Source organism: Rhincodon typus, chromosome 3 (assembly GCF_021869965.1).
Source record: "Rhincodon typus isolate 14 chromosome 3, sRhiTyp1.1, whole genome shotgun sequence".
Classification (NCBI taxonomy): Eukaryota; Metazoa; Chordata; class Chondrichthyes; order Orectolobiformes; family Rhincodontidae; genus Rhincodon; species Rhincodon typus.
This window is the reverse complement of record NC_063334.1, coordinates 12,959,189-12,973,221: the sequence shown is the minus strand read 5'-3', so window position 1 is coordinate 12,973,221 and position 14,033 is coordinate 12,959,189. Positions and strand designations below refer to the sequence as shown.

The window sequence follows — 14,033 nt, the reverse complement described above, 5'->3', positions numbered from 1 at the left end:
GCCTCCCTATAGCAGAAACTAGTCCTAGCAACATCCTTCTATAGCAGGGTGTTCAGAAATTGTACAGTGTTCTGAAAGTATCCTGTACAGCCAGATGTCCCAAATTCTATAGTAATGCACTAACCAATAGAGGCAAGTGTACCAAATGCTTTCCTCACTACCCTTTCTATCCACCACTCAAACTACCTGCTGGAGAGACTGGGGTGCAGGTCTAACACTTCCCAGGACCCTACCATTAGTGTGCAAGTCCTGCTGGATTTGCATTACCAAGATGTAACGCCTCAAAATTATACTCCATCTGACACTGCTCACCCAGTGAGCACAACCGGAGAGAGTCCATTGCCCTGAGGTAATCTTCACTGTCTGCTACCCTTTGTCATCCAAGACCTTAAAATCTACCTTATTCACATCCATTCACTCAAGGCCAAAATAAAGCTGTGGACTCAGCACTGACCCTTGGGGCACACCATTGGTCACAGGCCTCCAGTCTGGAAGAGCCACCTACCACTGTCACTTACCTTTGGAGAAGTTTGCATCCAATTGACTAGCTCCCCAGCTGCTGTGATCAAACTTTAGTATACTATGTGGAACCTTAAACAAGTTCATTACAAACATTTACTGCTGTCTTCAATATGTTGTCATCTCCTAAAAAAGGTTACCCAGACAGGATTGTGCACAAACAAAGTCATGCTGCCCATCCATAATGGACACTTGCCTTTCCAAAGGCATGCAAATCCTGTCCCTCAATCCCCTCTAAACTTAGCCACTGTTGGTGGGTGGCTCTCTGGTCTATAATTCCTAGGCTTTTCCTTACAGCCTCTCACTAAGTCAACCTCTAGCACCCTCACCCTGACTACTGAAAATCTCTTCCCTAGCTTCTGTTCTGGAAAACACCTGCGCGAGTTCAGGTATTCGTCTGCCTTTAAAGATGTCTGGGAATGAGTTCCAAGGCATCACTATTTCCAAGCTCTCTAGCTTGTCATTCTCTACAGGAAAATACTGACTATCAACCTTGCTTGTCATTCCACAGATGACTATGATCTTAAGAGGCCCATTCTCTCCATAGAGACTTGTCTTTTTGGTCTTGAGAATCCAAAGAGTCTACAAATGCCATTTGCCAAAACTAGGTCCTTTTTGCTGACCTAATTTCCCTTCAGTATATTCCAGCTGCCCTTTAGTCTAGGGATTGACTTGATCCTAGGTGTCTACACGAGACCTACCTGCTTTCTTGACCAGAGCCTTAATATCTCTAGTCATCCAGCACTTGTACACTGAACAGCCTTGCTTTTCACACTAATAGGAAAAATGTCTGAATTGTTATTGGATCATTGTGTAGCTGGAGGATAGAATTAACTTCATTTATAGTTAGAAAAAAGTTCCCACTCAGTATTTGAGTTAGGGATAGTGGGGGGCAGGTGGTGTGACAGGATGTTATTGACCTGTGGCAGTCCACTCATTAGCTGTGCAGTAGAGAGTAGGGCTAGAGATAGATGAGTTATTGTACAAATTTGTACATCAATATATACTGCAAATAAGCTCATGACACCACCTGACTAGGTGTCATTTTCTTCTACTTCACTGGACCTCAAGGCAGGCTTACTATAAAAAAGTTAGCCCAAACATTGGGCCTGTGAATGCAAGTTACAAACATGACTATTTTATAACATGGACATTCACATCTGGTTTGTTACAGGAAACAAGTATCACCACATCAGGTAAAAAAGAACCATCAAATCATCTTTGTCACCATTTTCCTCAGTGGCAATACACCCACAACTGAAATAGTGCAGATAATTCTACTGAGCTGGATTAAATCTGATTGCTTGTAAAATTAGAAGTAACAAGGTTTAGAGCTGGATGAACACAGCAGGCCAAGGAGCAGGAAAGCTGGTTTTTTTTGGTCTGGACCCTTAGTTTGTAAGTTAGTTGTCTGCCATCTTGCAATAAAAATTTCTAAAAGTTCTCATGTATGAACCTTCTCATTGGAGCTGCTTTAGTGGCTCTTGTCTAAAAGGACCTGTTGGAGCCAGTTTAGCTGCATGCACATGCAGAACTACACAACTGGTTTAGTTACTGGATTTGTAATAAACAGCACCAACAGCTGAAAACTAGAGAATCAGATGCTCATTTGTTAAAATGAATTAATACAGTGAGACAATAGATGCCAGTTAACACCAAAGTGGAATTTTATTTCATTTCATTGTCAGATTTATGCTGAAACACTGGATTCTCAAAGCTGATGTATTGCACATTTCTCTTTTGCCAGGACTGCCAACCAAAGTAGCCAACTAAGCCAGTTATTGTTAGAAGGGCTGCAATTGGAAAAAAATAAGAGTTAGGCAAGCCAAAAGGGACTTTGTAATTTTGTTTAGTGTTAAACAACCAGTTAATTGACTTTCCTAACATTTAGGAGCCAAGTCCTATAAACTGCTTCAAGCTAAGAGAATACTTTAAGACCAAAGGTCAAGCCAATTGACAAGAATACAAAATGTTCTTACCAAGGATAAAAATGACCCAAACAGCTGTAGATCCTCTTGACTTTCCTTCAAGGGAAGGTGACTTGACACCTGGGGTGATAAGAGATTTTATGTTTGTCTTTTTTGAAAAAAAAAACTGGGCCAATATTTCAGCATACCAAGAGTTTCCAAAAGTGTCAACTATGCACAGCGAGAGCCCCTTGACAAATATGTCCGCACCACTAATTCATCCTTTTTAGCTGTGGCTTAGTTTTTGGAAGCAACTAGATTGTAATTTAATGCCTATCCAGGCATTGGATCATGATGCAGGAACAAAACCAGGAGAAATTCTTCCCCTTTCAAAACTTGCTTTGAAACAATGTGGTTTTCTGGAATAAAGCCAAATATTGCAGAGCAAGTAGCATAGCTTGTCATCAGTTACTAAAGAGGCTTGGACATGCTATCCCATTACCTTTAGATGTAGCCAAGATGGTTGGTGACTTAGTAGACAGACCAAAGGAAAATTCAGGGGCAACACTGGAAGCCATTGTAGACACATTTGCTGTTGTAAGTGTAGTTACTGTAAAACAAACCAGCATGTTCAGTGTAAATTTAAAAGACAGACAATTGGAGTTGAAACTGTCAGATGGACAGCCACCTATAAACTAGGTAAGCACCAACTATTTTCCCCTCCCTGACCCCTGGTGATCAATAGGCAGTTAGTCTTACTAGACCATTGGGGCCCTCAGACAACAGGTGCTGGCTCAACAAGGGTCACTACACCCAGGCAGGAGGATGGAGAAAAGTTAGGGTTAAGCAATGTCCTTCAACTAAAAAACAAAGTATTGCTTGCTTTTGATAACAAGGTGTGAGATTTGAAATTACTCAATTGTTCAGTTTGAGATGTGCTTCATGTACCACTGTGATGGGTCATGTATAATCACATTCTACCATCTCTGCCTACTTTCATAGGTGAGTCAGACTGGAACCAGGGTAATGTTGCCCCTGGCAAAAGGGTTTGCTACAAGGGATCATGTCAGGTGCTGCAGTTGTTTTGTTAAAAAACATACCTGGTTGACACTGTTGTTCGTCTTTGGTCAACTCCATTCCAGTTGGGCACACACAAGTATACTTTGCCGATTGGCTGTTGATTTGAGGAGCAGGAAGACACATGTACTCGCAGACTTTATTCTGGTCACACCAGTTTTTTCCTGGTAATAGAAAAGTGCAAGTTAAGAAAAAAGTTAGAAGTGTATACTCCAATTTAGGGTATGTTTATAATGCATGGATGTTGTAACTCCTACAACATCCATCTAACTTTATGAACCAAACAAGCTGTTGGATAGGAGTTAAACTACAGCATTGTTCATTTGACAACCTGGTTGTCTAAAACATTGCTCTATATTGATCCACTAAATCTGGGCAGGTGATCATTTCAGGTAAAGTTGTTTACAGAATGACTGGTTAGAACAGATCCCTGCATATCAACTATGAACTCTAGCTAGTTAGATTAAGCAAATCCTGCCCCTTTAACCCCTTCTTCTATTGCCTCAAAATGAGGTATGTCAGTTGGAACACAGGTTATGTACAGGGGTGGGGACAGATATCAGAAAAAAACACCAGTGTTTTATGGGGATGAGTCCTCATGGATGACATATTTAGTACTTCTGCTTGAGTGTTGCTGCTCAGGTCAAAAAGCCTGCCATGATCAGATACAAACTGGGGAAGGGAGAGATTTTAGGAAGTGTATTATTTGAATAAAGAAAATTTTGCCTTCACAATGTGGTTCCAGGTTTCTTACCAGGTGCCTGAATAAGCTCATGATAAACAATGATATCTTGAGCATCAACATTTGAGGCCAAAGCTTTGACATTACTGCCTGTGTACTTGTTGGCTCCATAAACTGCTTTGTTGTCTGCATCAACCCAGAATACGTGATCCTACAAGGAAAGAGGGAGAGATTAGTAAAGATGCCAGGTTTCAACTCAGCCAATTTAAAAATTTGACTTGTCATCTTGTATACATAGTTATAAACACCTTTGATTGCCTAATTTGGTAACATTAAGCAGAAATTAGAGCCACAGATTTGATTGAAGTGTTTTAGAATGGCTAGAGTACACTATTACCCATTCTGTAAAACATACCCACTTTTCACAGCAAACTGCAAATCTAGTTTCTTCCCTACCATTCAATCTTCCCAAGGTGCAAAACCCTGCATTAAAGCAGCTTTGAGCCAAGGAGTTGAATTTTATGGGGGAAAGAGCACTTTTAGAACTGGAACATTAAGTTGTGGCCTTGTCAAGAGGCCATGCTCAAAAACCACAGATTCTTACCTCAAATACGGCAACTGCACAGGGATGTGCAAGGAATTTTTCTGACTGCAATACTGTTCTTCTATTCTGACCATTCAGGTCTACACTTGCTAACGTGTGCAATTTTGCATCAACCCAGTACAGACGGCTTTTCACGAAGTCTGTGGGGGGAAAGTGCTTTTTAAATACAGCTCAAAAAAAACTGGTCAAGTTCACTTTCTTGCATGAATTACTTACCAAGTGAAATGCCCTTTGGCCACTCGATCTTAGTGGCAACCAAGATCTGACGATCAACACCATTCATGCCAGCTTTTTCAATTTTTGGGGCACCCCAATCTGACCAGTAGATAAACCTTTAAAAAGTCATAAGAAAGATGCCCATGAAGTGCTCATTGGACAGCAGGTTTATTTGCCATTTCAGATGTGGTTAAAGTTTGCCAATGACTCACCACTGTTGAAACTAAGTGGCATTCCAATCTCAATTGTGCACTTAGCCAACACCACCCAATACTGACTTTCACTAAAACTACAATCTTGGCTCTAAACAAGTCATGCCTCATTTAAGGCCAACATTAGTAAACAGATAGGACTAACTGGGATCTGATGGTTTAAGAGTGATTTTGCTCAACCACAGCTTCTGTAAGAAGCTGTGTAACATTTGTTCTTTGTGAATCTCCCCACAATTAAACTTGTTTAAACACTAATTGAAAGTGGTTTCCACCCTCCCAATTTTGGTGGGCTAGCACCAGCTTGTGCAATTTAGGCAGTGTCCAATTTAGTTTGCCTTGTAAAGATTAGGATGATGCCACTCAAATTGGCAAAGATTTAGTACCACTTTGCAGGTTGGTTATCTGCAATGCCCAATATGGTTTTTTGAATGAAATTTAAAGCTCTGGAGTGCAGTGTTGTACAGGTCAGCTTTTTGTATTATTCATACAGTGAAACAATGTACAGTACCCATTTAGTGGATCAACAGCTATGGAAGCTGGTTCCCTCAGGTCAGTGTCAAAGAGGGTGATCTTTCTCTTTCCATCAAATGTAGCCACAGATATAGTATTGGTCCCACGGTCAGTCCAATAGACATTTTTATAGATCCAATCCACTGCAATTCCTACTGGGATTTGCAAGTTGCCGTTGATCTTGAAAATACTAGCTTCATCAGCACTTTCATTCATGACCATGCTGAAAAATAAAATGCACAGTATTAAAGCAAAATAGACCCACAGGGAACTGCTCTTTGCACAGCTGGTATTGGAACAAGTTACAAGCAAAGTGCATCTTACCTGAAAATTGCCTGCTGGCTCACATCAGCCCAGAAAACCCTCTGCTCTGCAATATCAGCATCTAATGCTACAGCTTTCCTTAGATCTTTGGCAACTTGTGTATACTCTTGGTGATGCAGTCCTAACTTCCGAATATCGTGGCGATTTACAAAAATCAAATATGGCTCCTCTCCTCCTAAAGATATTATTGGAAATGTAATTTTGTTGGTGAAAAGCACTACTTGAACAAAAAGTGCTTAGCTTGTCATTCTGTAGTTTACAACTAAGACTACCAAATCATGGACCAAACATGATTGTATCACTGTCCAAGCACCATACTTGCCTACGGTCTTGCAGGCTCCAGTAGCTGGATCTGAGATATATCCAGCATGGCATTCACAATTGTAGCTTCCTTCTGTATTGATACAGATTTGGCTGCAGGATCCAGGATTGAGGCACTCGTTTACATCTGAGATTTCAAAAAGAAAACCCTAAGCTTTCAAAAGTGGTGATTTCTGGTTGGCTAGGTACCAAATAGAGGTTAGAAACAAAGTTACTACCTGCACATGTTTTCTGGTCAATTAGTTCAAAACCAGTAGGGCATTCACATTCATAACCAATGACAAGATCATGACAGAAGTGGGAGCAACCACCATTCTTCTTCAAACATTCATTTTGATCTGTAGAACAAACAAATCAAGTGCATTCTTAAAATGCTTGGAGCAACTAGAATGAAATTTGTTTAGTGCATGGGACATCTGCAATCAAGGGGACAGGTTATTCTATAGCACAAGAAAAAAAAAAAAACTATTTCCACTCCAACCTAGGAATTAGGACTAGCCTTTGTCCCTTCAATTTTAGGGATCCTTCAAATTGGAGGATTTTTTTTAAAAAAAGGTTGTCTATTAGAATCCCTATGCTGTGCAGAAGCAGGCTACTCACCCATCAATTCCACACTGACCCTTTAGCATCTCAGCCAGACCCACCCTTTCTAGAAGGCTGCATTTCTCATGGCTAATCCACCTAGCCCTCATTTCTGGAGGCCACAGGCAATTTAGCATGCCCAATCCACCCAAGCACATCTTTGGACTGAAAGGCAGAAACTCAAAAGCCAGATATGGGAAGAGTGTCTGGAGTTTGCAGTCATGTGGTGAGCATGGAATGCAGGCCCCTGGTACTGAGACAATAGCACTAACCACTGAGCTGCCCTCGAGTGCAAGTTTCAGTTAACTAGGACAATGAATTACAATTCAAAGTTAGAAATCTCTAGGTAAGAATAGAATATAACCCATCTGAAGTTTTAGAACTATTCATCTCCAATGAATAGCATCTCAATTTAAGCATAGAATGCAAGTTAAGCAAATTGTTTGCTCTAATACCTCTGGTTTCTCTAGAAAACACTTCACTTACTACATCCATTAAGTTCATCACTCCAGTCTTTGCAGTCCTGCTGGTGGTTGCATACTAAGGTGATGTTTATGCATTCACCACTTTTGCATCTAAAGTCAGTAGGTCCACTGCATTCAGAAACTGGAGCAACAACAGGAGAAAAAAAAAGTTAGAATATTGGAAGTAGTGGTGCTAGTTTAATCAAGGCAAGATCTGTTCACCTACTTTTCCTGCAGTTGATTTCATCACTACCATCAAGACAGTCCCTAAAGAAGTTGCATTTCTTGCTTCCAGGAATGCAATTGCCATCACCACAGCGGAACTGATCAGGTTGACATGTTTGAAGAGCTGAAAAACAATAAGCAGATTTGTTGTTAAACCAGGTCAGTTCAGGAATTTGGGTTTTGCCATGTCTGCTAAACATGGCAAGACTGATAGATGACCAATAGAACCAAAGTCTGTGCCAAGATCTTTTGCTGATTCTTTAAAAAAGAAAAATGCTACATGGAAGCTCATGGATTGGGGTAATTAAGGATGTCTACTTTCTGGCAGAAAGTAGACAGACTATCCAAATCACTTGCAGTATGCTATTAGCTAATTAATTGAAACCCATAGTCTTGAGTTGCTCATCTGACAATGCTGATTAGAGTTTGACAAGCAAGTTGCAACTTAAGTTGACCTGGACGGTTGTGTCCAAGTTAGCATCTCATCTCAGTTTAAAGGTGCTTGGGAGCCTATGCTCATGGACAAAGTGGCAGGGGGTTCAGTGCTTGTTTAGCACATCCTTGGGATCCACCTCATCTTAGATCTTGGTATTTGATTGCTCAATCACTTTACCAACACTTGCTAGAGTATGAAAAGGATGGCATGTTAATGAAGGAATTGGAATACAAGTTAAAAAGTCATCTTTACAGGGCCTTGACATGGAGCCATGACACTCATTTCTGGAGAAATCATGCAGAGCAGCACAGATTTCTTGTAGAGGGTGAAAAGTAAGGCAAGTATAAAACTTCAGTGGTCTATTTCATGGAAGAGTAGGCTTAAAACAGCCAAATTGCCTACAGCAGTTCAATGCTAAAAACAAGCATGCCATTTAGGTGATTGGCAAATGTTAGCAATACATTTGCTATTAACTACAAGATCACCAAGTCACTTGCCTTCCACCAAAACCTTGAGTGAAGTGGTTGTGGTATCAGTATGTAAGAAAGTACATAAGTACTTAGTGAGCAGAAAAGCCCCAATCTATAGTCTGAGTGGTGAGTGAATTTTAGGAGGACAGTGAAGAAAGCCCAAGTTACTCCACACTGAACTAAGAAATTCAAGTAACATTGCCATAATGAATGCAGACATGCACAATTATATTCATATAGGCAGGTTCAGAATTGCTCAAGGGTTGCCTCCAGAAGTAACTGAACTTTTTTTGGATCAGAGAACACAGAACTTCCTTCTACACAGATCACATGTAGATAAGAATTTCCAGCTCAGCTTGAGTGATCTAGAAGAGGAGCCCTGATCCTGCAAGTTGCAAGTTTAATTCTACAGATATGTACTGTGTAAGACTACAGCACATGCATTCAAAATTTTGCCTGAGGATCTTAGCTGCATTAAATATTTCATTCCCAATACAATCTTGATGAAAGTGCAGGTTAATATGGCTGTCAATTTTACAGTTACTTAGGATACTGAGCTTTTGGTGGGGGGGGGGGGGGAAGAAGGAAAGCTGTCCAGGAAGACACTATAGGATGTGCCTTGTACAGTAATGCCTCAACTTAGTGAGGCAAAGCAAAGTAGTCCAGAGTTTAAAACTTTGGATCTTGTGGTAGAATTTGCAGCCAATGTTGCAACATCTACAGCATATGCTCCAATCTGCCATTGATTTAAGTCTCATTATTTAATTGTGCCATTGAAACTGAATGGCAAGGCAACTAACTAGGTGGCATGCAAGGCTACAGCCCCAATAATAGAGTGCAAGTAGTCTACTTACGGCAGTTTGCCTCATCACTTCCATCTCTGCAGTCAGCATCACCATCACAGTACCAGTGACGCTGGATACATTCACCAGAACCACACTGGAGTTCATTTGGACCACAGATTACAGGAAGAGGGGGGATTGTACGCCCACAGTGTTCTGGTGACTCATCAGATTGATCAGTGCAATCCACATTGCCATCACACACCCAGCTAGAGGGTATACACTCTGAACTGTTGCAATGAAACTCGTGAATGCCACAGATGAGAGAAGGGCATTTCTCTTCGTCACTTCCATCAATGCAGTCATCCTCACCATTGCAGACAAATGTTCTGGAAATGCAGCTGCCACTGAGACATGTGAACTCTTCTGGGCTGCAAGTGATTATGCCTGTTAAAAAAGGCTAAGTTAGACTGCAGAAATTTCAACTGTAGATTAACAAAGTGAGGCATGTTACAAAGCTGGGGGAACCAACTGGTTATTTTGAATTCAATGTTGACAAGGGTGGGCCAAGAACCTACCTCAGCACAAGAATTGATGTAGCAATCATTGTGTAGTAAGCTTAATCACTGAAGGTGGGTTCTACACTTGTGAACCTCCAGTTGTATACATTACTAGGGCTTCAGATTCAGTTTAAGATTGGTGTAGTTCTTTGGGCTAATATTGAGCCTGAACTAAAACTGGCTATTATCTTAATTTCATCCCTTCAAAAACTAAGTTGGGCATTAGTTCTTCAAAATAGTGAAAAATTTCATTAGAGGGCCTGGTCAGTATTCTAGTACTGTGAAATACAAGGAAAACTGGTCATGTTTAACTAGCATCTAGAGAGTTAACACTAAAATACCAGATACCAAAATGATATTCAAATACCAAGTGAAGTCTAGATTGACTGATCTAGCCCAAGGCAGAAAGCTTGAAGCAGTGGTATTTGTAGTGAAGGGTGTAAGCAACTGAACATGGGGGGGTGGCAAGAACAATTTTAGTACATTGCTTTTGACTAGAAGTCTGTTTTACCTGATGTGGCTAAATGGCACATGTCAGTTTCTAAAAATAGGAGTCTATGCTTCATCTGGCATCAGCCAATGTTAAGCCAAACCAGTTAAAAAGCTTAGATGGCAATGCTGTTCTGGGAGTGTTTCCATTGCATGGAGATTAGTTAACCTGCAGCAGCTGTCAGTTCTGTACTGATTGCACTAATTTGGCCATAAACTTGACAGTTGGAAGTTAAATTAGAAATTTAACTGAATTTTAAGGAATTTACTCCACTTCAGGGAAAGCACAGACCAACTTACCACAGCCAACTTCATCACCACCATTACTACAGTCCTTTTCACCATCACATCTCCAAGCAACAGGAATACATTGAAGTGACCCCAGGCCACAGCTGACCTCATGGCCAAGACATGTTATTTCATCTGAAATCCAAAAAAGTGTGAAGACCATGAAAATTCAGAATACCAAGTTAAAGATGTGGCACAAAAACTGTATGGACAAATTTAGCAGCATTAAAAGCTTCATTTGCAAGTGCATACAACTGCAAGTGGCTGGAAACAATACTTAGCTTTGAGATGTCTGGGCTTGTAGAGGAATTGACAACCTCCTGTGTGCATAAAGACTGGATAGTGATGACTGCCATGCCCATGCAACTCAACTGCCATGAGACATGCTGCATTCAAGCATGGAGTGCAAGAGTAAAGTGGCCCATGTAGAATGAACACTGTTTAAGATATTTGGACAAGTTCATAAATATTACTTGGAAGGATAGGGTGAAAGCCAGATGGACTGGTTGGACCCAAAAAAGGTCTCGTCTCCACTGTATGACTGACTTGTCTGGGTTAGTGGACTTCAGATTTGCAAAGTCAAAGTTAACAGGCAAGGTGTTTAGCAAGGCTTGGTGCAAACTGGTTGACAACCCAAGTAAATAGTTGGCAAAATCTAGTCATTGAGAATCTTGTATTTAGGATAGGAAAGCCAAATTAGTTCAATAATTCTGCTACCCAAATCAAAGCAACAAGTGTCTCATCTCAAGTGATGAGACAAAGCAACTCACTATTTTGTTAGGCAATCATTCCACTAATTTAGTCTTTCACTTATTGCATACAGTCCTACTAGCCTCCAGGAATTGGACAAAGTTAATAGAAAGTCTAACTGACATTGTATTGTTTGACTTGAGCCAGTACCAGCACCAGCAGAATTTGACATGTTGCAGAGGTCTTCCAAGCTTCTGTTGGAAGAAATATTTGGGCACTACATTGCCATTTCTGCAATCCCAGCCAACAACCTTTTAGGAGCAATGCTTAAAACCCATGTCTGGAGCACTGTATTGAAGTATGCTTTTAAACAACTATTTTGCTTAGATTGAAATCAGTGCATTTACAATCTGTCATTGAGCCAATTACTAGCTACACAGTTAGGAGGAAAGTGACAAGAGCTAGTAGGAAAGTTTCTCATTAGTAAATATTTGCATAGCTGAAAAGTCAGCCAGGACAGGCAAATCTAAAAATTGAAGTTGAATTCTAGATTTGAGGAAGGATCACTGGACCCAAGGTTGGCTAATTTATCTCCAGATGCTGCTAGACTTACTTAGTAATTCTAGAAGTTTAACTTCTAAAAATCTGAAAGCCACCAACAAACTTCTAAAACTTGGATATTCCCCCCATTATATCCTTACATGGGGGAAACTTACGACAGACTTCTGTTAGCTCATCAGATCCATCTTCACAGTCAGCTTTACCATCACACAGCCACCTACTGGCTATGCATTGTCTGTTGTTGCACATAAAGTCAGATGTTCCACAGGTTGCAGCTAGGAAAAAAGTCAAGTCAGCATTATGTTTTACTCAATCTTCATCCTGAAGGAAATTGTTTCAGAATTGTACTGTGCTAAACAAGACAAGATGCCCATTTTAAAAACCAAAGATCTGAGGAAGAAAGTGGGAAGTAGTATCAAGCCCTTGTTTTTTTCCAAGGGAATGGATGTTTACTTTCATTAGACTGAAAATTAAAGTGCCAAAGATTGCTCCAATTTAGAACACTTGCTATTCCCAGAGCAGTAGGCAATTTTATTCAAATTTAGATGTTTAAATGCTTGCCTTTTATGCTGACTGAATGCTTATGGCTCAATTTGCAGTTGGTTCTACACTAAAGTAGGTTACCATTGAATCAAGTTTGCAACACTTGTGTTCACCCACATACCCATTCCACAATGCCATCCATCCTTTTGGAGCTTCATTCCAGATGGACAGACACAAGTGTATCTTGGACCATAGCTACTGGTCTGAGGAGCTGGCAGACACATGTACTCACAGCTTCTGGTCTTCAGACTCTCAGCACACCAGTTTTTGCCTGTGGAAACAGATATTGTCAGTTCGAATCTGGAGTTCTTGACAGTATAGGGAAGGTGATCTTTTTTGGGGTAGAAATTGGAGGTTCTGAACACAAACTGGTATTTAAGACAGCCAACTAAGTTGCAAAATTAAATCTAGACTGAAGTTACCATAATAAATTTGAGAGCAGCACTTTTACATAAAGCCATTGAGACAACTCCAAATAAGTTTGTTACTCACTGGCTCAGATGTTGATGGGGAATTAGCAATTGCTGTATAATTAGTAGTGTTGGGACTTCCAGACAACTCAATTGGCCTGGAAGTTGAAATTTAGGTCATTGTCTAGTATCAGAAATCTGAATGCCCCAACTCCAACTAGGGCCAGAGACTTCAGATGTCTGAATTAGATGGCATATTGTATGAATGATTGGCTAACCAATCATGTTTGAAATGCTGATCTACTTCACTGAGAAAGTAGTCAGTTAGCAGAAATGCTAGCTTGGTGATTCTAGCAAGTTCAGCTCCCATATTGAGAAGTTACCATGAACACTGTCCTCAGCCTCTCCTTACCTGGAGGCCATGGTGACTCTTTGGATTTTTAAACTTTGTGAGATGGTGATTGTGTTGCTTTGCAGTGACTTTTGAAGCATACTAGAGGCTAAAGCAAAGGAGCAGAGATCCTCTGGGTGCATCTTTCTAACCAGAAGACACTGACCACACAAGGGCCAGGGGAAAATGGTGGCAGAGTTTTGACATTAGGGGACTGGGAGTTGGTGTACAGGTAGAGTTTCTGGACATGCTGACATATTGAAGTTCTACAGCTCAAGGGTTATGGGTGGGGGATGAAAGCAGAAGAAAAAGCCTTTAAACCCATAGCCAGAGAGTGGAAAGTTAGTGATTAGTTGTAGTGAATATGGACCAACACCTATGATAAAACTGAGGGTGAAAACCTTAGTGTGTAAACATTTGCACATTAGGACTAGATGTCCTAAATTGCATAAGCAATTAAAAAAGTGCAAGACTTTGAGAAGGCATGGGTCTAGACCTAGGAATCCTTCCTGAAGAGATAAGGTAGTGACTATATAGGCCAGGACAGTTGATATCTTGGCCCCTAGGAGGCCTTCAAATTTCACCCTGCAGCTTACAGACCAAAAGATGGCTAAGTATCTCCAGCTAAAACTATTAAGTGATTTCTACAGTTTCAACATGGATTACAAGTCTTGTAGGCTAGCATATACAGCACCTGCTCAAAAGTTAAACACTAATGGCTTGGTGTTTCAGATCAAAATTTAGGACATGGCCCTGAAACAAGATTTATT

General features: G+C 40.6%; 1 protein-coding gene across 1 annotated transcript in view; it reads right to left on the bottom strand.

Annotated features, from left to right (window-relative positions):
* Window positions 1-2,162: 2,162 nt before the first annotated feature.
* Window positions 2,163-14,033, bottom strand: part of LOC109917117 (low-density lipoprotein receptor-related protein 2-like) — a 33,626-nt gene continuing 21,755 nt past the window's right edge. Inside the window, exons 27-43 of the mRNA XM_048594595.1 lie at window positions 12,584-12,733; window positions 12,075-12,194; window positions 10,681-10,803; window positions 9,404-9,778; window positions 7,645-7,767; window positions 7,441-7,560; window positions 6,591-6,710; window positions 6,374-6,499; window positions 6,052-6,226; window positions 5,726-5,950; window positions 5,006-5,121; window positions 4,790-4,929; window positions 4,258-4,396; window positions 3,527-3,667; window positions 2,929-3,036; window positions 2,499-2,567; window positions 2,163-2,312 (exon numbers count right to left, since the gene is read on the bottom strand). Of these exons, the coding sequence (XP_048450552.1) occupies window positions 2,188-2,312; window positions 2,499-2,567; window positions 2,929-3,036; window positions 3,527-3,667; window positions 4,258-4,396; window positions 4,790-4,929; window positions 5,006-5,121; window positions 5,726-5,950; window positions 6,052-6,226; window positions 6,374-6,499; window positions 6,591-6,710; window positions 7,441-7,560; window positions 7,645-7,767; window positions 9,404-9,778; window positions 10,681-10,803; window positions 12,075-12,194; window positions 12,584-12,733 (2,495 nt within the window). The 3' untranslated portion in view covers window positions 2,163-2,187. The remainder of the gene's footprint in view (window positions 2,313-2,498; window positions 2,568-2,928; window positions 3,037-3,526; window positions 3,668-4,257; window positions 4,397-4,789; window positions 4,930-5,005; window positions 5,122-5,725; window positions 5,951-6,051; window positions 6,227-6,373; window positions 6,500-6,590; window positions 6,711-7,440; window positions 7,561-7,644; window positions 7,768-9,403; window positions 9,779-10,680; window positions 10,804-12,074; window positions 12,195-12,583; window positions 12,734-14,033) is intronic.